This window comes from Tenrec ecaudatus, chromosome 8 (genome assembly GCF_050624435.1).
Source record: "Tenrec ecaudatus isolate mTenEca1 chromosome 8, mTenEca1.hap1, whole genome shotgun sequence".
NCBI lineage: Eukaryota > Metazoa > Chordata > Mammalia > Afrosoricida > Tenrecidae > Tenrec > Tenrec ecaudatus.
The window spans coordinates 84,689,771-84,711,151 of NC_134537.1; the positions used below are offsets into that span (position 1 = coordinate 84,689,771).

General features: G+C 42.8%; 1 protein-coding gene across 1 annotated transcript in view; it reads left to right on the forward strand.

Annotated features, from left to right (window-relative positions):
* ADRA1A (adrenoceptor alpha 1A) overlaps window positions 1-21,176 on the forward strand; it is a 111,938-nt gene extending 90,762 nt beyond the window's left edge. Inside the window, exon 2 of the mRNA XM_075555711.1 lies at window positions 20,659-21,176. Coding sequence (XP_075411826.1) covers window positions 20,659-21,176 — 518 coding nt within the window. The remainder of the gene's footprint in view (window positions 1-20,658) is intronic.
* Window positions 21,177-21,381: the final 205 nt, after the last annotated feature.

Sequence of the window (21,381 nt, forward strand, 5' to 3'; positions counted from 1 at the left end):
TCTTCTGAACAGGGATATCGTCCTGCAGGCTTGGTGGACCAGGATGTGCTCCACTCTTTCTTCATCCCCTTCATTTGCTCCTGTGTGCTCTGATCACACACGTCCCTCTCCCTGAGATGCAACTTCAGTACTGTCCTCTAAAGCAACTTCCTCTGGGGGGAAGGGAAGCTGTCCATGTAGTTGGGATTGGGGCTAGCCCCTCAAACCCTTCCACTGTCTCCCCTCTCCATGCAGGCACACTGCATTAATATTCCAGAACACCAGGTTGAAGTCTGGTCCCTCTTTCCCTGCGGAGATATAAACAATGCCCTCCCCTTAGGTGGGTTAGTGCCCTGTTCCCCTGCTACATATTCTATCTTCCCCCCTCTCCTTTTCAGTTGGCTACCACATGCATCCCTGGATTTGGTCTGTCCCTGCCATACTACCTAGACCTCACCACAGGAATGTTTGTGTACAGTAGCTTTTTCTCTATGCCACTTTGGCATTTTTTTAAGCTTACCTCAGCGGACTCATGTGGTACTTGGCCTTTTGCATTTGCCTTACTTCATTTAGCATAATTTCCTCCATATCTTCCCATGTGGCGATATGCTTCATCCATTCATCACTGCTTTTTAGTGATGCATAGCACTCCATTGTATGTATGTATCACAGTTTTTTAATCCATTCATCTGTTGATGAAGATTTGGGTTGTTTTCAATTCCTTGCAATTGTGAACTGTGCTGCAATGAACATTGGAGCACAGATGTCTGGCCGTGGTTTGTGTCTTGCCTTTTCTGTGTATATGCACAGTAGGAGGATTGCTGGATTGTATGGTAGCTCGATTTCCATCTGTTTTAGAAATTGCCAAATCTATTTCCATAGTGGCTGTACATACCTACAGGTCCACCAGCAGTAGATGAGAGTTCCTATCTCACCACAGCCCCTCCAACACTCGTTGCTTTCTGATTTTTTGAATTGGACTATCTTTGAGGGTGTTAGTTGGTATATCATAGTTGTTTTAATTTGCATTTCTCTTATGGCTAATGACTGGGAACATTTTCTCATGTGTTTATTGGCCATTTGAATTTCTGCCCCTGTGAAACTTCTGTTCAGGTCCTTTGCCCATCTCCTCAGTGGTCAGTTAGTTTTTCTCTTATTGTAAGCTTACAAAGTATTATAGATTTTAGTAATAAGACTTTTGTCTGATGTGTCATTGCTAAAGATGTTTTCCCAGTCGGTGGGCTCTCTTACTACTCTCTTGGTGAATACTTTTGATGTACATAGATGATTTGTCTTCAGTATATCCCACTTGTTGATTTGTGACTTCTCTGTATTTGTATCCTTCCCTATTTCTAGCAGCCTATGTATTCCCTTTGCCAAGGTTTTCAGGTTTGTCCCAGTTCTCTCATTGATGGCCCTAATAGTTTAGAGTTTGACCTCAAGGTGTGAGGTGCATGGAGTGAGGTAAGGTTCTTGCTTCATTTTTCTGCAGGTAGATATCCATTTTTTTCCAGCACCATTTATTGAAGAGGGCATCTGCTTCCCATTTGATAGTTTTGGGGCCCTTATCAAAAATCAATTTCCTGTATGAAGAAAACCTGAGAGAGATGTCTGGTGCTATAAATAGGAATAATATTAGAATTATTGAACCACCAGAACAAGACACAGCAAAGACGTCAACAGCAAAAATAGTGAGGGAATTCTTAGAGGAAAACTTCCCCAGCTTAATAAATGAAATCAGGCAACCATTCAGGAGGCTGAAATAACACCAGCCAGATTGAATTCCAAGAAGAAGTCACATAATAGTTAAATTATCCAACTATGCAGAAAAGGAGATCATAAAAGCAGCTAGGGAAAAAAACAGTCACATATAAAGGTAACCCAATAAGAGTATTTAAGGCTTATCAGCAGACACAATGAAGTAGAGGAGCAAAAGGAGTAATATATTCCAAAAATTGAAGGAAAACATCACAAACCCAAGAATACTATACCCAGCCAAATTATCTATTATGATAGATGGAGAAGTAAGAGTCTTCCCAGACAAGGAAAAAAGAATGCATAAAAAGAAACCCAACCCTACAAAAGATCCATGCCAATACAGTAAGGGCAGAAGATCAACACTAACCAAGTGCAAATAAGAGCCCACCACATAGAACAACCCCTCCCATAGGACCCCTCCCATAAGAAAACATCCACCAGGATAGCATTGACTCAACACTAGAAAGAAGGCAAAAATGAACCACCACCACCCCACACACACACAACACAAGCGGGTACAAGATGGCATCACAGAGTCCACAGATGAATGTAATAACACTGAATAATCAATGGCCTGAACTCAGGCATTAAAAGGCAGAGGCTAACCAACTGGCTCAGAAACCATCAAACTTCTGCCTACAGGAAACACATCTCAAGCTTGTAGATACAAACAGTTTGAGAATTAACGACTAGAGAAAAATATGCCAAGCAAACGGCAATGCCAAAAAAGCAGGGGTAGCAATCTTAAGTTCTGATAATATTAATCTCAAGATACAGATCATAACAAGAGACAAGGAGGGGCACTATATAATGCTTAAGGGAACAGTAGACCAAGAACCAGTGAGCATAATAAATATATATGCGCCCAGCGAGAGACCCGTGAAATTTGTAAATTAAACACTCCAAAAGATGAAAAAAAGAGATCACAGGCTCAACAATTATAGTTGGTGACTTTAATACACTACTGTAAAGATTTATATCCTCAGAAACTCACTAGGCAGTTCGACTCTGCCCTACAGAGTCTCTATGAGTCAGATGGCATTGAGTGAGATGAATATAACCAAAGGAACACTGTCTTAGTTATCAGGGACTGCCATATCCCAAGTGGTTGAATTGAACAAACAGAAATTTGTGTCTCATGGTTTAGTAGGATGGAAGTGAAAATTCACAGTGTTAGCACTAGGAAGGGTTCTAGGGGACGCCCCTTGTCTCCTTTCAACATAGGTGGGACTGGTGCACTTTAGAGATCTAGGTGTATCTCCTCATCAATCTAGGAGGTTCTCAGTGCAGGAGCCCAGATCCAAAGGCTGGACGTCCTCCCCCCCACCCCCCACCCCCGCCCCGGGTCTTCTTTCTTGGTGGTAGTCAGGTACCTCCTTCTATGCTCAGTTCTTTCTCCTTTTACCTCTTTTAAGATACGAGGTGATGTGAGTCACATTCCAGGAAAAGTCCTCCTATATTAGTGGAGGGCAGTGAACTGAATAAGAGTGCTGTATCCTCCCCTATTCCCTTGCTACTGATAACCTGATCGCATTAGATAACATCATGGTGGATCATGTAATGATGTAACTACATAACTGTCAGCCCACTGAAGATCATGACCAAGTCAAGTTCACACATATCTTGGAAAGGACACAATTAACCCATAAGCATAAAAAACCCTATTCTACTGCCTTTACAATAAAATAACAAAGTACCCTAATCTCTTCCTGTATTTTAAAATGTTATTTCCCAGCCATAGTTAGAAGCTACATCATAGCTTATAAAGAAAAACACAATAGGGTGTCCCCCGCAAAAAAATAAAAAAAAAACAGATTTTTTTTCAAAGCTATGTGTGTTAGTCTGGGTACTTTAGAGAAACAAATCCACAGGAACTCATGTATGAGAGAGTTTTATATAAAGGTTAAGTGCTCATCAAGAAAGAATTCCAACCAATTACTGCCCAAGCCCACAAGTCCAACATTAGCCCATAAGTTCAACAACAATCCACAAAGTCCTCCTCCATATCTCTCTCTCTCTCGCTCTCTCTCTCTCTCACACACACACACACACAACACAGTGATGCCAACTGCAGAAGGAAAGCCAAGTCAGTGAACATGTAAGCATCTCAGCGCTGGCAGGGGTCTCCACATGGGTGCTCCAGCATCCAGAGTTGCATCCGGGGAGGTCCATGTGGCTTCTCCTCAGGGATGTCTTGCAGGAAGTAATCCTTGCCAGCTAAAGCAGGGAACTGGCTAAGGCAGCTGCACCCTGATCTGACCATCAAAAAGCAAGAGACCCAAGAACTCGAAAGGCAAGGCTCATTGAACCATTTATCCCTCTGTCCTTCAATTAACCCCACATGTGTTTACTGGCCAGGTTGGCACAATAAACTAACTACCTCACTATGTTGGTTTTTTTTTTTTACAAAGCAACTTTACCATCTTCAAATACTCTCCATTACACTTAATACCTTTGTCAATTCTGCTATTCCATTCTTGGAAACATTTTTCAAACTCAGCTGTTTGGATGGCTGACATCATCTCCCTCATTTTTTTCTCAACCTCCTCTATGTCATCAGATCACTGACTTTTCATGTCCCTATTCATTTGAAGAAACAAAAAAATAAGTCACATTGAGCAAGGTCAGGTGAGTAAGGTGCATTGGGCAAGAGAGGCATGCTGGGTTTTGCCAAAAACAGTCACACTGATAGATTGCATAACAGATAGAATTGTTGGGGTGGCAAAACCAGTCCCCTGTCTGACACAAATCAGGCCTTTTTTTTTTTGTCACACTGAAATGCAATTCCAGTGCACTGAATTGATTGCACTGTTATGCAATCTTTTCAGAACCTCTCAATGGAAAGCTTGATAAACCGTCTGACCTGGTGGAACGAACTCCAAATGCACTACTAGTGGACATTTCCATCCACCCAGGAAGTTAATGGACGTCCAGAAGGAGGTTTGTCATCAATCAACATTTCATCTTTTTTTGAAATGAGAAAACCACTAGTACACTTTAGTTTTTCCCATAGCACTGTCTGTAAGCTGTGTTCAACATCACAACAATTTCTGCAGCATTTTTCCCAAACAGGAAATACAATGTCACAGTGCACACTTGTTCTCTTAAATCAGCAATCACAAAAAATGAAGTTCAAGCAAAACAACTTTTACCAAAAATTTCACTGTGACCAGAGAGAACCTTCCCAGGCAACACCGCTGGGTGCACTAACTCAGAGCATTCTGGCTGTACTTGTTCTGAGACAGATGAGTTTGTTCACCTGGAAGTCCCCATTCCTTTGAATACTTTTCATTCTTCTTCAGTCTTTCTTATTCAGTGTCCAGATGTCACATGCCTACTAGAGGGTACCCCACCCCACCCCCAAAAATACCCACCAGAAGTGAGCTGGGCAGAGCAGAGCTTTTGTAGTATGCATTCTTCCCACTTGGATGAGCGCACCTTACTCTTCAAAGTGACATCTTTGCCCTTCAATACTTTAAAGAAGTCTTGTACAGCCGATTTGCCCCCTTGCAATATTTGGTTTGATTTCTTGACTGCTGCTCCCATGAACATTGTGGATCTGAGCAGAATGAAATCTTACAACTTCATTCTTTGCTTCTTTCATCTATTTATCATGGCGTTGGTTCAGTTGTGAAAATTTTGGATTTCTTTACATTGAGTTGTAATCCTGCAGTCCTTAATCTTCATCTGCAAGTACTTCAAGACCTCATCACTTTCAACAAACAAGGTTGAAGCAAGCATCTGCATATCACAGGTTGTTAATAATCCTGCCTCTAATCCTGATGCCACATTCTTTTTCATATAGTGAGCTTCTCTGATTACTTTCTAAGCATACATTATGAATAAGTGTGGTGAATTGGTCCAATCCTGATGCAAACCATTCTTGATTTTTAAATATGCAGTATTCACTTGTTCCTGTAAAATTTTCTTTTTAGCTTATCATTTCTTCTATGTGTGTCATCTACTCTACATTCAGGAGCCATTAGAACAGCTGTGCATATCTTTCATGATTGAATACCTCCACTATTGATGGAGGTCAGGCACTCTGCTGGTCTGTTGCAGTTGAGATGTCTCCTTATCTACAACGCTTTTGAGATATATATAGAATCCACATAAAACCATCACCTTTTGCTTCATCTAGGCAGGGGAGTATGCAAGGGCAGGGAATGGAGATAAGACCCTGTTGATATTCTTACCTGAAACAGAGCTAGACAGCGCTCCTGGAGGTTGGCTACAAATGACAGGGGACATGCCTCTGGATTTCCCAGTGGTCATGGCAGTGAGAGAACCTAGTATGTCATTTCCATGTAGGGAACCAAAAATGCAGTCATTTGCTCCCCTGCCCACCTTTTACCACATAAGTACTATCCAACTAGCCCAAGTCTTTAATGGCAAGAATCAGGGGTTGAGCCTGCCTGCACCACTGAACTGAATACCAAGGGGAGTCATCCTGAAAATTCTTGCTTTCTTTTTAGAAGACTTGGTTTGGAGCTGAAGTTACTGTTCTGGGATTGGTGGAGATGCATCACACAAACATGCAAGTCTGCTGATGACTATCGCATTTAATTACAAGTGTCTTCCTGTCATAGGGGACCCCATAAAGTGTCTTTATAAGTACTGGAAGTAATAATTTTATGAAGTGCCTGAAATTTTGTATATAAAACTATTTGGAGACCAGTATTGTTTCCATGTAAATATGAGTGTCTCAAACATAGAGAAAATAAAGTTTAGAATGTGAGGTAAGATAGGCCCTATTTCTACAGTTAAAAGTATATTTACTGCTGTGGGTAATTGAAGCAGGAATTTTTTTAATACTTTTATTGGGGGCTCTTACATCTCTTATCACAATCCATACATTCATCCATTGTGTCAAGCACATTTGCACATATGTTGCCATCATCATTTTCAAAGCATTCTCTTCCCACTTGAGCCCCTGATATCAGCTCCCCATTTCTTCCCCCTCCCTCCCCCATCTGCCCTCCCTCACAAACCCTTGATAAGTTATAGATTATTATTTTCATATCTTACATCATCCTCCATTGCCTCTCACCCACTTTTCCATTATCTTCCCCTTGGGAGGGGCTTATAGGTTGATCATTGTGATCTATTCCCCTCTCTCCCTGTACCCTCCACTAATCCTCCTGGTATCTCTACTCTCATTGTTGGCCCTGAGGGGGTTATCTATCTGAAGCAGGAATTTTTGTCATCCATCAACAAATACCATCCATTGATTCAATAAACACATTGACTCCGTTAACCATTGTGTTACTGACTGAGGGAGATATTAATGAATGCTAAGAAGTCATGTGTTTATTGATTGCTGCTCAAATGAGATCTAGATGATTTCAGCTTATAGCAATCCAAGAAGACAATGTAGAACTTCCCTTTAGGGTTTCCAAGGCTGTAATCTTTACAGACACAGACTGGCACATCTTCTTCGTGAAGAGAGGTTTGTGGATTAGAACCACTGATCTTTTGGTTACCAGCCATGCTACTATGTTATCAAGTCTATTCCAATTCATAACTCTGCAGGACCGAATCGAACACCAAGGCTATGATCTTTATGGAAGCTACCTGCCACATCTTTCTCCCTAATGATACACGAGGAGCCCTGGTGGTGCTTTTAGTTAGGTGTTGGGCTGCTAACAGCAAGATCAGCCGTTCAAACCTACTACGAGCTACTTGGAAGAAAGATGAGGTTATCTGCTCCTATGGAGAGTGACAGTCGTGGAAACCCTTAGTAGGTCGAAATGAGTTGGAACCAACTCAAAGGCAGTGGGTTGGGGGTTGGGGACACAACGGTGACCTTAAGAAAAGAAACCAAGTTTGGAGAATAAGCTGGTTTGTAAAAGAAGATCCTCTTTTAAGGAAATAGCACTAAAACCATTACGGCTTAATTGCTACCTCTTTCCTGCATGAAATACTCTCTCATTAAATAAAGAAAAATCAATCTTGTTAACTTTTAAGAGTGCGTTATTTGGACCAACAGGAAGAGGAAACACAAGAAGCTCTCCTAGGGGAAATGCCCACAGTGCATCGAGCATGCCCAGGTCACACCTTGCCACCTCTTACTGTCAGCATTTTGCCTGAACATTCGCATTCAGAAAGAGAGAGGAGAAATGTTGCTGAGTGCCTGTTAACCAGTGACAGGAGGCACTTGAAGAGTTTTACTTTAAGTAACTCAGACACATGAAGAAACCCCTGTTTCTCCATTTGTCCAGTCAGGCAGATCCTGAAGAAGAGTATTCTAGCTCCTGGTTACAGGAACACGAGTCCTGCGCGCATGTCTTCTGGAGTGACTCCACCCAACCCTGACTTCGAAGCGGCAGTGGCTCTTCATCAGGGCTAGAAAGTCCGCTTACAAAGCAGAAACAACACTCTCTGAGCCAACCGAGGCAGTGTGTCCCCGTCCCTGGTAAAATTACGATATGCCCCATCCTCCACACCATCGCCACAACATTTAAAGGGACAGAGATTGGCATAAGCATTTGTCTTTTGAAGTCGCTTCCCCCCTCTGACTGCACCTTTTCAGAAAGATCTCCAACAACCTCTTCTCACCTTGACCACGACTCAACTCTGCCTCAAAATTCAGAAAAGACTCGGGTTAAGAATGTTCTCCACTGGACAGCCAGACTGTGTTCCTTGGGGGCACTGGACAAGGGAGGTGTGATTTCAATCTCCAGAAAAGCCAAGAGCAGACATGGATTCCCTGAGGTAGCATCTACCTGCCTTGTTTGTAAGTTTGCTGTGCACTTCAGGATATCAGGAATGAGTGAGGTACCCAAGCCAAAAGTAAACTTTTATCTCAATAGTAGGGAAGCCAGTTTACCCATTCATGTGTCCCCAAGCACTGCAAAATCCTGATAGAACATAAAGACCTCTGAGTTCAGGTGGTGGGCAGAGCTGCAGCAGCCAGGCAACCCAGATTTGACAACCCTTGTGGTGCCCCCAGGTCTGTGGGCATAAGGCAAGTGCCCTCCACACAGCCACAATGCCCCAAAGGAAGGTCAGCTCAGGAAGGTCAGCAGGGGTGGTGAAAGAGGAACCTGAGAGGAGATCAGCGAGGTTGTAAGCGAAACCTGCAACTGCAAAAGGGGAGGCGAGGCCAAAAAAGAAAGCAAGATGTGCAAGCCAAAGGAACAGGGGAGCAAAGAGAACGCAGGCTGAAGTCGCTGCCAAGAGACTAAAGATTTACCTGCTGAAAACGAAGAACGAAAACTCAGGAGAGCCCAGCCTCTGATGAGGCAGGAGAAAAGAAGCCAAGTCTGATTCATGTTTACCTCCTGTGTTCTGTCAGTGGGACCTGTTATCTCCCTTCTTATAAAAGCCAGAGGAATGTTTTTATCAACTATTTTGTAGTAGCTCTAGGAACTTCTTTTTTCAAAACCATTGTATTGGGAATTAATACAGACAGCAGCATATCATTCTGTAGTTCAATCATATCAAGCAGTAGGGTACAATTGCTCCCACACTTAGGTTCAAACCATACTTTTCCTTCCTGAACGCCTTGTCATCGGCTCCTTTTTACCCCGCCCGCCACCCCCAAGAACTCTTATTCTACTTGCTGTCCCCATAGTTTCATCAATACTGGGTTTCATATACTGAGAAACAAAAATTATCTAACAAAAACTAACGATGGAGAGTCCCAATGACATAGCACATCTGAGATAAACCCCAATATGAACAAACAAAAAAATACAGAAAATTATGAAAACCAGATCAGGCCCAACATGCATCAGAAGGAGGATTGACTGACAGGGTTTTAACCATTCAAGTCAGGTCTGTCCCTTTGATCTACTGTCATCTCTCCAATGCAATCAGTTTAGTAACACTTTCCTCCCATCCCTCTATTATGGGTTGAATAGTTACAGTTTATTGTGCCAACCTGGCCGATAAACACATGTGGATCTCATTGAAGGGTGGAGGGATAAATGACTCAGTGAGCTTCACCTTTCGAGTTCTCGGGTTTCTTGCTTTCTGATGGTCGGACTAGGGTGTGGCTGCCTTAGCCAGTTCCCTGCTTCAGCTGGCAAGGCTCACTTCCTGTGAGACATCTCTGAGGAGAAGCCACATGGACCTCCCCTGATGCAGCTCTGGGTGTTGGAGCAGCCACAAGGAAACCCCTGCTAGTGCCGAGATGCTTACACATTCACTGATTTGGCTTTCCTCCTGCAGTCGGCATCGTTGTGTATGTTTTGTGAGATTGAGGAGGACGTTGTAGATTGATGTTGGACTTATCGGCATGGACGACACTGGGTTGGGATGTTTTCTTAATGTAAACTTACTTACCCTTTATATAAAAGTCTCCCTTATAAGCTATGAGTGTCTGTGGATTTGTTTCCCTAGTTTACCCATACTAACACATGGGTACAGAGAGATCACTGGAATCTTATTTCCTATGTAGTTCCCACAAATGTATCTTGGGCTTTCACTGTCATCCATCGCCTTCTTCTAACTGGATTCTCGCAATTAAGTTTCTGATACTAGTCCCTCCTTCAACTTCGGATTGTTTGATTTTCAACCCTTTGGTGACTGATGTTGGTGTGCTCCTTTCACGTGGACTTGATTGACATCTCACTTAGATGGCTGCTTGTTTGGAAACAAGCCTTGAAGATCTTAGATGCTATTTTGTATGATAGCTGGGCACCATCTAATTTCTTCACATTTTGCTATGGAACGTTTTTTAAGAAGGAGGAAATTCCACATCATCCCCTTTTTTAAAGTGTGGGTGCTTTTTTTAAAGACATCTAATCATTCATTGGATTTTATTTTTTGGTACAGCCAGGAAGGAGTGGTGTGTTGAATTGTGAGAAGATTTGACTGTCTGGGGTGTCAGTATAACATTTCATGGGATGAGGAGCGGTAGTTTTTATATCCCTAATTTGGAGTCACTGTCATGTATTTGCGTAACTTTAACATTTAAAATTTTGTTTCCATCTTTGATTGCTTTTAGCAGAGTTGTGTCTGAAACCATTGTGATCAAGGCTTTCTTGTCAGAACTATGTGCATTTGTAACACTATTGGTCATGGTAGTCCAGTTTTCCTGGTAACTTTGTTATATGCTGTGATGGGTTGAACATTTGAGTGTGTGGGGGTGTGACATTAAATTATGAATTTGTGGGACTTAAGATGTAACAGATTCTCAACATTTGAAAGTAATGATAGTTGATTACCTCTTTTCACATATTACCTCCAAATTTAAAGCCAGAAAGCCACTGGAATTTAGAAAAGAACAAATTGTTCATCATGTCTCTGTACTGATCTCAAAACAACCAATACAATGCTACTTACAAAAGAAAAGGGGGAAGCAACTCTTGTTAGGAACCTTGGTGGCACAGTGGTTAAGCACTCAGGAGCTAACCAGCAGATCAGCAGGTTGAACCCTCCAGCCACCCCAGTGGAGAAAGAAGCTACCGTCTGCTTCTAGAAAGATTTAGAGCCTTTGAAACCCTACAGGGCCATTCTACTCCATCCCACAGGGTCTCTATAAATTAGAACCAGCCAATGCTCTCAAAGGCAATAGATAAACCCTTGAAATGCAGACATAGTCCTTGGGTTTCTGCGCGCGTTTGATGTGGCCAGCATTCTAAGAAATCGCTGGCTACCCTTCTAGGAAGGTAACTAAAAGACTCCTGACTGACTAAGAACTGCCCAAGGGTGACTCCGCGATCCCCCCAGATAGCTCAGACGAATGGTTTCCTGCCTGGTCTGGCCTGGATTTGCCAAACAGGCCAGCTCTTTTTGTGAAAGTGTGATTTCTTCCTCCATTCATTGATTTTATACCAGGGAAGACAGTCTATAAAGAAACCACCATTTGAACAACGAGAGACAATTAGAGATTATTTTTCTCATGGTCGCATAACATTAGTTTCTCCTTTGGAGTCCGCATTTTTAACTGAAGCCATTTACTCTACAGTTTTCAGAATGTGAGACTGCAGACAAGCCCTTCTATGACAGCCACCTGCTTATACCAGAATTGGAACAACATATCACAGCTTTGTAGATAATGTGGTGACAGATGGTGGTAATCTCCCTCTTCTTTCTCACAAGCTCTGAAAATCCTATTGTCACTCTGGGAAAACTGGAACCCATTGCCCAGTATGTGATTACTCCTCATGCCAGTGTGGAGTTGCAAAACAGCACACAAAGATCGGGCGTAGAACCAGGTGAAATAAAGGAGAGTGTGGGCCCGGTCTTGACTGGGCTACAAACAAGTTGTATGATTGCTCCTCAGCCTTATAGTCTTTGCTATAACTATCTAGACAGACGGGGACTGTAGTGGCCATCCTTTACCTGGGTAGATCGTCTTGAGGGATACCAAGGTCACTTGACGTCACACGGTTCACAAAGATAGGGTTCTAAACCATCTTTTGGTGAGGTCTTAAAAGCCTGTGAGGAGACCTCTGAGGTACAACTATTGGTCTGTCCCCGTCCAGAGCAAAGAAGACTGTAGAAAAGCAAAGACATCTGGAAATAACCATGCCCGTGGAATAATGGGCCACATGAACAGCCTCAGTCATCAGAGACCAGAAGAAATAGATGGCACCTGGCTACCACTGCCAATTTCTCTCAACGGGACCACAGTAGAAGGTCCTGGATAGGAGGGGAGAAAATTGTGGAACAAAACTCAAATTCATATAAAAGACCAGGTGTGTTGATCATATAGAGACTGGTGGACCCCACAAGACTATGGCCCTTAGGACTATGGCTCTTAGGACTTAGGGACTCACACGACTCCTACATGAGAAGAACCGCGTGTAAAAAATGGGTCCCATGACCTGTTCCTGGTGGAATGATAGATTCAGAGGGTGGGGCAGGGGGGGGCGGGAATCGGGGCTACTTTCACACACTTAATGAGATAAGTCAAATGATGTCATTTATGGGAAGGCCTGTGGCCTCCCACTCACTGTCTAAAGGGTCAGTATTGAAGGATCTCCTTGGGTTGACCAGAAAAATATCCCTGGAGGGTTAGGAGTAGCGGCTATCTGACACTTGAGTCTCAGTGTAAATTGGTTTTAAACCACTCCCTTTCTCATCTTGCACCCATGCTTCAGTGGAGAGATCAATGTTTAGGCACGTAAAGGCCCATAAAAGGGGAGGCCTTCTACTCAAACACTCCCTCAATGCATGAATACTTTCTTTTATTAAATTGGAACTCTATGATGCTCACTCTCCCGACACAACTGCTGGAGCCAAAGTGGGTGAACAAGTAAATGTGGTGAAGAAAGCTGATGGTGCCCGGTTATCAAAAGAGATAGTGACTGGGGTCTTAAAGGCTTGAAGATAAACAAGCGGCCATCTAGCTCAGAAGCAACAAAGTCCACATGGAAGAACACACCAGCCTGTGTGATCGAGTGGTCCCGAAGGGATCAGTTACCAGGCATCAAAGAACAAAAACTCATATCATTGACTGCACACCTCCATGATAGGATTGCTGAAGACAAATGGGTGCATAAGCAAATGTAGTGAAGAAAGCTGATGGTGCCCAGCTATCAAAAGAGATAGCATCTGGGGTCTTAAAGGCTTGAAGGTGAACAAGCGGCCATCTAGCTCAAAAGCAAAAAAGCCCACATGGAAGAAGCGCACCGGCCAGTGCGATCACGAGGTGCCAAGGGACCAGGTATAAGGCATCATGCAAAAAAAAAAAAAAGATATAAGTGTGTGTATGTATGTGTATATATGTGTATATGTATATATGTATATGTATATATATACCATATTAAATGAAGGGGGAAGTGCAGAGTGGAGACCCAAGGCCCAAGTGTCGGCCAATGGAGATCCCCTCATAGAGAGGTTTAGGAGAGGAGATGGGTTAATTAGGGTGTGAGGTAGTATCGATGAAGAACACAGCTTTCCCCCAGATCCTGGATGCTTCCTCCCCCCAACTACCATGATCCAAATTCTACCTTGCAGGGCTGGATAGGGCAGAGGTTGTACACTGGTACATATGAGGACTGGAGACACAGGGAATCCAGGGTGGATGATACCTTCAGGACCAAGGGTGTGAGGGGCGATGCTGGGAGAGTGGAGGGTGAGTGGGTTGGAAAGGGGAGAACTGATTACAAGGATCCACATGTGACCTCCTCCCTGGGAGATGGACGGCAGAGAAGGGGGGGAAGGGAGACTCCAGATAGGGCAAGATATGACAAAATAACGATGTATAAATTACCAAGGACACATGAGGGAGGGGGAGCGGAGAGGGAGGGGGGAAAAAAGAGGACCTGATGCAAAGGGCTTAAGTGGAGAGCAAATGCTTTGAGAATGATTGGGGCAGGGAATGTATTGATGTGCTTTATACAATTGATGTATGTATATGTATGGATTGTGATAAGAGTTGTATGATCCCCTAATAAATTGTTTAAAAAGGGGGGGGCCTGTGTTCAGTGCTAGCATTGTGGGTTCATCAGAGCAGCTGGGTTTGAGTGAGAGCTCAGGGTCTCAGGGCTGGGTCCATCTGACCCGGGAGTAAAGGGGACCTAGGGTGGGGAGTAGAAGATAAAAGAGATAGGAAAGAAGTGAGTAAAAAATAAATGTTCATATCTGTGAATGCAAAAAGAGTTTTTGAAAGAATCGGGTCAAATGACTAGGCTCTCAATTCCTAGTTAGCATTGACATTCTAAATCAATGCTCCTTTCCTTTTAACTGAATCTATTCAAGCTAGAGAAATACACTCCTCTCCTTGGCTGCTGGCCTGAGTGGTGAAATCTCCAGACAAAGTTGCTTTGGGTACCCACTCATCCATTCTCATAGTCATTAAACATCCAATGAGTCAGGCCTTTGTGAAATGGGTTCCCTGAATCACATAGCTACCTCCATTATGAAGAAATATTGGGTAATATGTCAGCATCATAATGAAGACTAATTGTGTATGTGTGTGGAACTGACCATATTCACATAAAACTGCCAGTCCGGTTGGCATTGTCCACTTTCTCTACCTTTCAGATAAAGTATGAAAAAGTATTTTTCCAATTCATCTTCCTTCAACTCTGCCCTTCACCGTTCTCCATGTGCCTTCGTCCTCCCTAAGAAATGGATTCCAATATAGTCCAGGATTCTGTAAAGGAGCATAGGCCATATAATTGACTGCCTAATTTCAACCCTGCTCTACTAGTGACCAGCTACCTGAGTGATCTGAGCTGTATTATTCAATGTCATTCAATCTCATTTTCTCCATTTATGAAATTGAGATATTGATAGGATTCTAATCTTTTAATCTTGTAATTGATGATGAAATTATATATCAAATAGTGCCCAACTCAAGCCAAGCATTCAATAATTTCATAACGATAGAATAAGATAAAAGGTCATAAGCTAAAGATACACTTAATATGTGTCTCCTAAGAAAATAGCTTGTGGTGGTGGTGGTTGATTTCTGTGAGACAAATTGAATTTGCTAGAATGTAGGCTTCACATAGAGGCATGCCCCCATTCGCTGTCAAGTCCATGATGGCAGATGAAATCAGGTTAAAATGTAAGACTTTATCATGTGATCTCCCTTTTGACTCATTTTAAAGTTGTTCCAATTTTTAATATTTCCTGCTTTGTTTTCAATTGAGCTTCTTCTGTTTTGTCATGTTGGTTTGAGTTTTTGTTTGTTTTTGCATGTTTTTAAAATAATTTTATTGGGGGCTCATACAACTCTTATCACAATCCATACATATATCCTTTTTGTCAAGCACATTTGTACATTTGTTGCCCTCATCATTCTCAAAACATTTGCTTTCCACTTGAGCCCTTGGTGTCAGCTCCTCATTTTTTGCATGTTTTTTGTATATGAAATCCAGGATAGGTGAATCTATAGAGACAGTGACTGGAATAATAACTACTTAAAGACATGGCAGGGAAGGTTGAGGGGAAATGCGAAGCTAACAACAGTAACTACAATAAAGAAGAAAATATTCTAAATTCGATTGTGGTGATGATTGCATAACTCTTCTTAATGTGATTGAACTATAATTGTATGATAAGAGAATTATAATCCAAAGTTGAAGGAGGGACTATTATCAGCGTCTGAATTGTGAGACTCCATGTACAGAGGCGACAGTTGACAGTGGGATCCCAAGATTCATTTGTAGAATTACATAGGAAATAAGTCTCCGGAGAATTCCTTCTATCTATAATTGAGGGATGGGAGGAAAGTGCTTACTAAACAGAGTCCTGGATAGTTGAGCATAGAAGGTCAACGGTGTAAATCTGGCTTCGATCGATAAAGCTCTGTCATTAGAGCCTGTGGTTTTAGTTTGTATTGTTTGGTTTGGTTTTGCTTATCCATATTAGGGTGTATCTCAGAGGTGTCCTGTCACTGGAGGCCACCCTCTTGAAGTTGTGTTGTATGTTTTTCCACTTTTTGATATGTGAAACCCAGGATTGATGAACCGATAGAGACAGCAAGGAGAAGAAGGTTTTCAGGATGAGGAGGATTCAGTGGTGGAGGATTCAGGGGTGAAGGGGAGACAATGACAAGGAATCTGTGTAGAAAAAAATGTAAATGTATGGAAACTGATCGTGATAGCAATTGTACAACTCTGCTTGATGTGATTGAAATATGGAATGATGTGATAGATAGATAGATAGATAGATAGATAGATAGATAGATAGATAGATAGATAGAAATTAATTCTAAAATTAAAAATAAATTAATCAATAAAATAAAATGCGAGGGGGTTTCAGAAACTTGATGGGTAATTGTGCAGACATTTGAAATAATACATCCAATCTATTCCTAGAAGCCTTAGGCCTAAAGAAATGATATGACTCTTCTAAAGTAGCTCAGTCAAACGTAGCTAAAACTGTGACCAGATACCAGTAGAAGAACAGAGAGTTGGAAGTAAAGAATGCATAAAAGATAGTAAAAGTAAAATGTCCTCAAGAAGTGAGGAGGGACACTTTGTCATTCATGAATTCACCGTTACTAAGTCCTTCTGGAAGTCTGGGGAGCTGAGAATGAGCAGTACTAAACTGGGAGTTCTAGATCCCTTTATCACTTTATCTGTGTTTAGTCAGGGTTGACTAGAGAAAAAAATCATAGACAATCATCTTTGTATAAGAAAGAGCTTTATATTCAAAGAGCAACTGTATATTGAGGAAACATCCCACCCCAGTCCAGATAAAGTCTATAAGTCCTATATTAGCCCATATGTCAATACTAGTCCTTAAATTCCTCTTTAGACTCACACAGCACCTTCAATGATGCCAACTGCAGAAAGATCACAGACCAGTGGGTAGAAGGTCTTGTGGGTCCAGTAGCAGTAGAAGCATCTCGGCGCTGGCATGGGTCTCCACATGTCTCCTCCAGCTCTCTGAGTGTCTCAACCGCAGGAAAGGAAAGGTAAAGAATGTGTGTCCAGCCTCCAGGGAGGAAGACAGGAGTTCCCAGAATCTTTAGGGAAAGGCCATGCCCACGCAGAGGCATTATTGGCTATGACCTGATTGACAGGATAGACTCCACCCCTTCACTCAAGTTGACAGGAGATTATGTAACTGCCACAGGATCTATCGTTTTTATTTATGACAACTCCCTTAATCCTTTTTTTGTTTTTTCTTTTGGAAATTGACTAATTGGAAAAAATAATCACTTTATCTTTAAGAGTACATGATTCTGCTGTGTAATAGTCATTGTACAAGATATAAGGAGGTCCAATAATCAGTTCCTGTCTTGGGTAAATCATTGGATAAGATTTGAGTAGGTGAAGCAGATAGGTGAGGACATTTTAGACACAGAGGTGGAGCTAGAAGGGGGTAGAGAATCAAGTTCAGCGATGGACATTTGTTTGGATCACTTGTTTTAAGGTTGCCCAATGAATAGTGGTCTGGGATTACCATCTATTTATATACTATTTTAATTATCTGCTCTTTTATGACACGAATTAGTCTAGCAGGCATGGTTATGCCTGTGTGAATGAATGTTGTTGAAATTTTGCCCAGCCCCAGCCCTCAAAGTCCTCGATGTTCATGAAAATAATGCCCATTCAATTATGAGTTTAATCTGTGCACATCAACAATTCAAGCAGTCTTCAAAAATTATGCATGTGTAATTTCCTTTTTTCAACAGTGTTTTAAATTCTATACTATTGGCTAATTTAATGATGCTGTCAATATAATTACCTTATGTCTTGTGGAAATGATTTATAATGTTCTCTATCATAGCATGACAATTATGTCCCTAAAGTGAACCAGAGGCATATATAAACCATATGAATGGATTTTGGACTCACCCTTAATTCTAGCCCCAATCTAAGAATAATTAGTTCTTATGACCTGGCCCTACTCAATACTCACTGTCATAAACAGACCACTGAAGATATGGGTGCTGGTGAAGAAATCACCAGCGTGGTGAAGAAATCACCAGCGTGGTGAAGAAATCAGTTGGTGCCCAGCTATCAGAAAGAAGGGCACCTGGGTCTTTAAAGGCTTGTCTTCAAACAAGCAGTCATCCAAGTGTGGCATCAACTAAGGCCACATGGAAGAAGCACACCAGCCTGTGTGATCCAAGGATTGTAAATAGTAAAATCCAAATCTGGAGGAGGTAGAGTCAGAGCTTGAATTCTGAACTGGCACTTTGCAGAAGGCTGTGGATGACAGTAGAAGCCCAAAGTCCATTTGCCAGGTTCCCACATGAATTAGACTTTCGGTGAATCCCCTCTGACGTCAACCTAGGGATGTGAATAACCTTGCTATCAAACAGAGGGCATTGTAAAATTGAAATTGTGGAAGATTTACTTAGGTTAAAATGTAACACTTTCTATTTTCTGTTTGGTTCTCTATTGAGGTTTTTCTGTTTTGTTGTTGTTTATTTCTTGGTTTTTGTTTTCTATGAGTATCTGTACATGATATCCAGGTTAGACAAATCTATAAAGACAGTAACTGGATTAATAATCACCTAGGGGCATGATAAGGAGTTTGGGGAGACTTGGGGTGCTGGCAACAATGAGTAGAAGAAAGAATGCTATGAAACTGATTGTGGGGATGATTGCAAGTTCTTCTTAATATGAATGAATGATTAGATTTATGATATATGAATTATATGACAGTAAGACTACGTTTTAAAAATCTGGGGAGGCGGGGGAGCGAAGGGGGTTGCCAACAAACCCAGGGACAACCCTGGTGGGGCTTGATCAAGGGCAATGTTGTTAGAAAGGTAGATTGGACTGGAGACTGTGGAGGCCCTCGTTGTCATGCAGTAAGAAGTCATCAGGAGATATGAAGCAATCCCAGTTGTGCTAATTGCTAAGTGCTGGACTGCTAACTGAAAGGTTGATAGTTCAAACCCCACCCTCAACCACTCCACTGGAGGAAGATCTAGACCTGCTTCCCTCCATAAAGATGAAAGCCTAGGAAAAACTCAGGGGGCATTTCTAACTTAATGGCACCTAACAATATACATATTTTTAACTCACTCCTATTGAGTCAATTCCAATTTAGTGACCCTAAGGACAGGGTAGAATTGCCCAGCTGGATTTCTGAGGTGGTTAGTTTATTGTGCCAACCTGGTCAATAAACACATGTGGGGTTAATTGAAGGGCAGAGGGATAAATGGCTCAGTGAGCCTCGCCTTTCTAGTTCTCGGGTCTCTTGCTTTGTGATGGTCGGACCAGGGTACAACTGCCTTAGCCAGTTCCCTGCTTCAGCTGGCAAGGCTCACTTCCTGCAAGACATCCCCAAGGAGAAGCCACGTGGACCTACCCCGATGCTGCCCTGGTTGCTGGAGCAGCCGTGTGGAGACCCCTGCCAGCACTGAGATTCACTGATTCAGCTTTCCTCCTGTAGTCGGCAACATAGTGTTTGTTTTGTGAAATGGATTGGTGTCAGACATATGGGTTTATGTTGGACTTGTGGGCTTGGGCAGCACTGGGTTGGGATGTTTTCTTGATGTGCACTTTTCTCTCTTATACATATGAGTTTCTGTGGATTTGTTTTTCTAAAGCACCCAGACTAATGCAATTTCCAAGACAGAAACTAAGCCTACGCTTTCACTTCCAAAACAATAGAAAGGAATATTGAACAAGGGGCGTATTTGAATGTCAAAAAGTATTATCAAGGACAAATGTCTCCAAATCCCTGGCCCAAAGCTGGCAAAGGCAGTATCTTGTATGTTTGGGGTTCCCATTTAAAACGCACTACTCCAATAGTCAAGAGGGAAGAAATTATCACCTCGTAACTATTTAGGCTATGTCTGTCATACGCAGCATCAACAGAAAAAAGAAATGGTCAGGTAAACCAAGTTCAATGTGAATTATTTGAAGAGATTTTCATTTATTCTTTCATTCATTCAAAACACATTGCCTTTTAGACTCCATAGATTTCGTGTTTCCCTTTTGTTAAGGTTCCACAGCAGCCAACAACATGATATTCTGACCCAGGGCTGGCACAAGCCCCCCGCCCACCCCCCATGTGGCCCACTGCCCCTGACAGACCACCAGGTTGCCCTCACAGGGCTAGTCACTTAACCGGATGTGAAGCATTCAATCGCATGGGGGACCCTGTGAAAACTTTCTTTTTTTTTTTTTAAACATTTTATTAGGGGCTCATACAACTCTTATCACAATCCACGCATATACATACATCAATTGTATAAAGCACATCCGTACATTCTTTGCCCCAACCACTCTCGAAGCATTTGCTCTCCACTTAAGCCCTCTGCATCAGGTCCTCTTTTTTTCCCCCTCCCTCCCCGTTCCCCTCTCCCTCATGAGCCCTTGATAATCCACAGATTGTTATTTTGTCATATCTTGCCCTATCCGGAGTCTCCCTTCCCCCACTTCTCTGCCGTCCATCTCCCAGGGAGGAGGCCGCATGTGGATCCTTGTAATCAGTTCCCCCTCTGAAAACTTTCTAAAGAAATAGGCAGATGTTTGGTTCGTTTGTCCCTCCTAATGAATTGGCTTGCAAGTAATGGTTGCGCATCTCTCTGTTTTCTTCCAGGCTCCTTCTTCCCTGAGTCCAAGCCCTCGGAAACCGTTTTTAAAATAGCATTTTGGCTCGGCTACCTAAACAGCTGCATCAACCCCATCATCTACCCCTGCTCCAGTCAAGAGTTTAAAAAGGCTTTTCAGAACGTCTTGAGAATCCAGTGTCTCCGCAGAAAGCGGTCTTCCAAGTATGCACTGGGCTATACCCTCCACGCGCCCAGCCAGACCCTGGAGGGGCAGCACAAGGATATGGTGCCCATCCCGGTGCGGTCCGGAGAGACCTTCTATAAGATATCTAAGACGGATGGGGTCTGTGAGTGGAAATTTTTCTCTTCCCTGCCCCGTGGATCGACACGGATTACCATGCCCAAAGACCAGTCAGCCTGCACGACGGCCCGGGTGAGGAGCAAAGGCTTTTTGCAGGTCTGCTGCTGTGTGGGGCCCTCCAGCCCTGGTCTGGAAGAGAACCATCAAGTTCCAACCATTAAGATGCACACCATCTCCCTCAGTGAAAATGGGGAGGAAGTCTAGAGGTCAGGAAGGGTCAGAAAGAAAGGGGGACAAACTTGGGCACCCACTCCACTTCCCACTCAGAAGGCCAGTGCTGTTTCCCTGGATGGCAAGGCAGGGCCATCACGGGAGGGGGCCTACTGGGAGTGGGGGTCTGGGAGGAGCAGCGGATAGTGGGATAGGGCCCAGGGAAGAGGGAGGATTGCCGCAGGACCAGCCGGTCCAA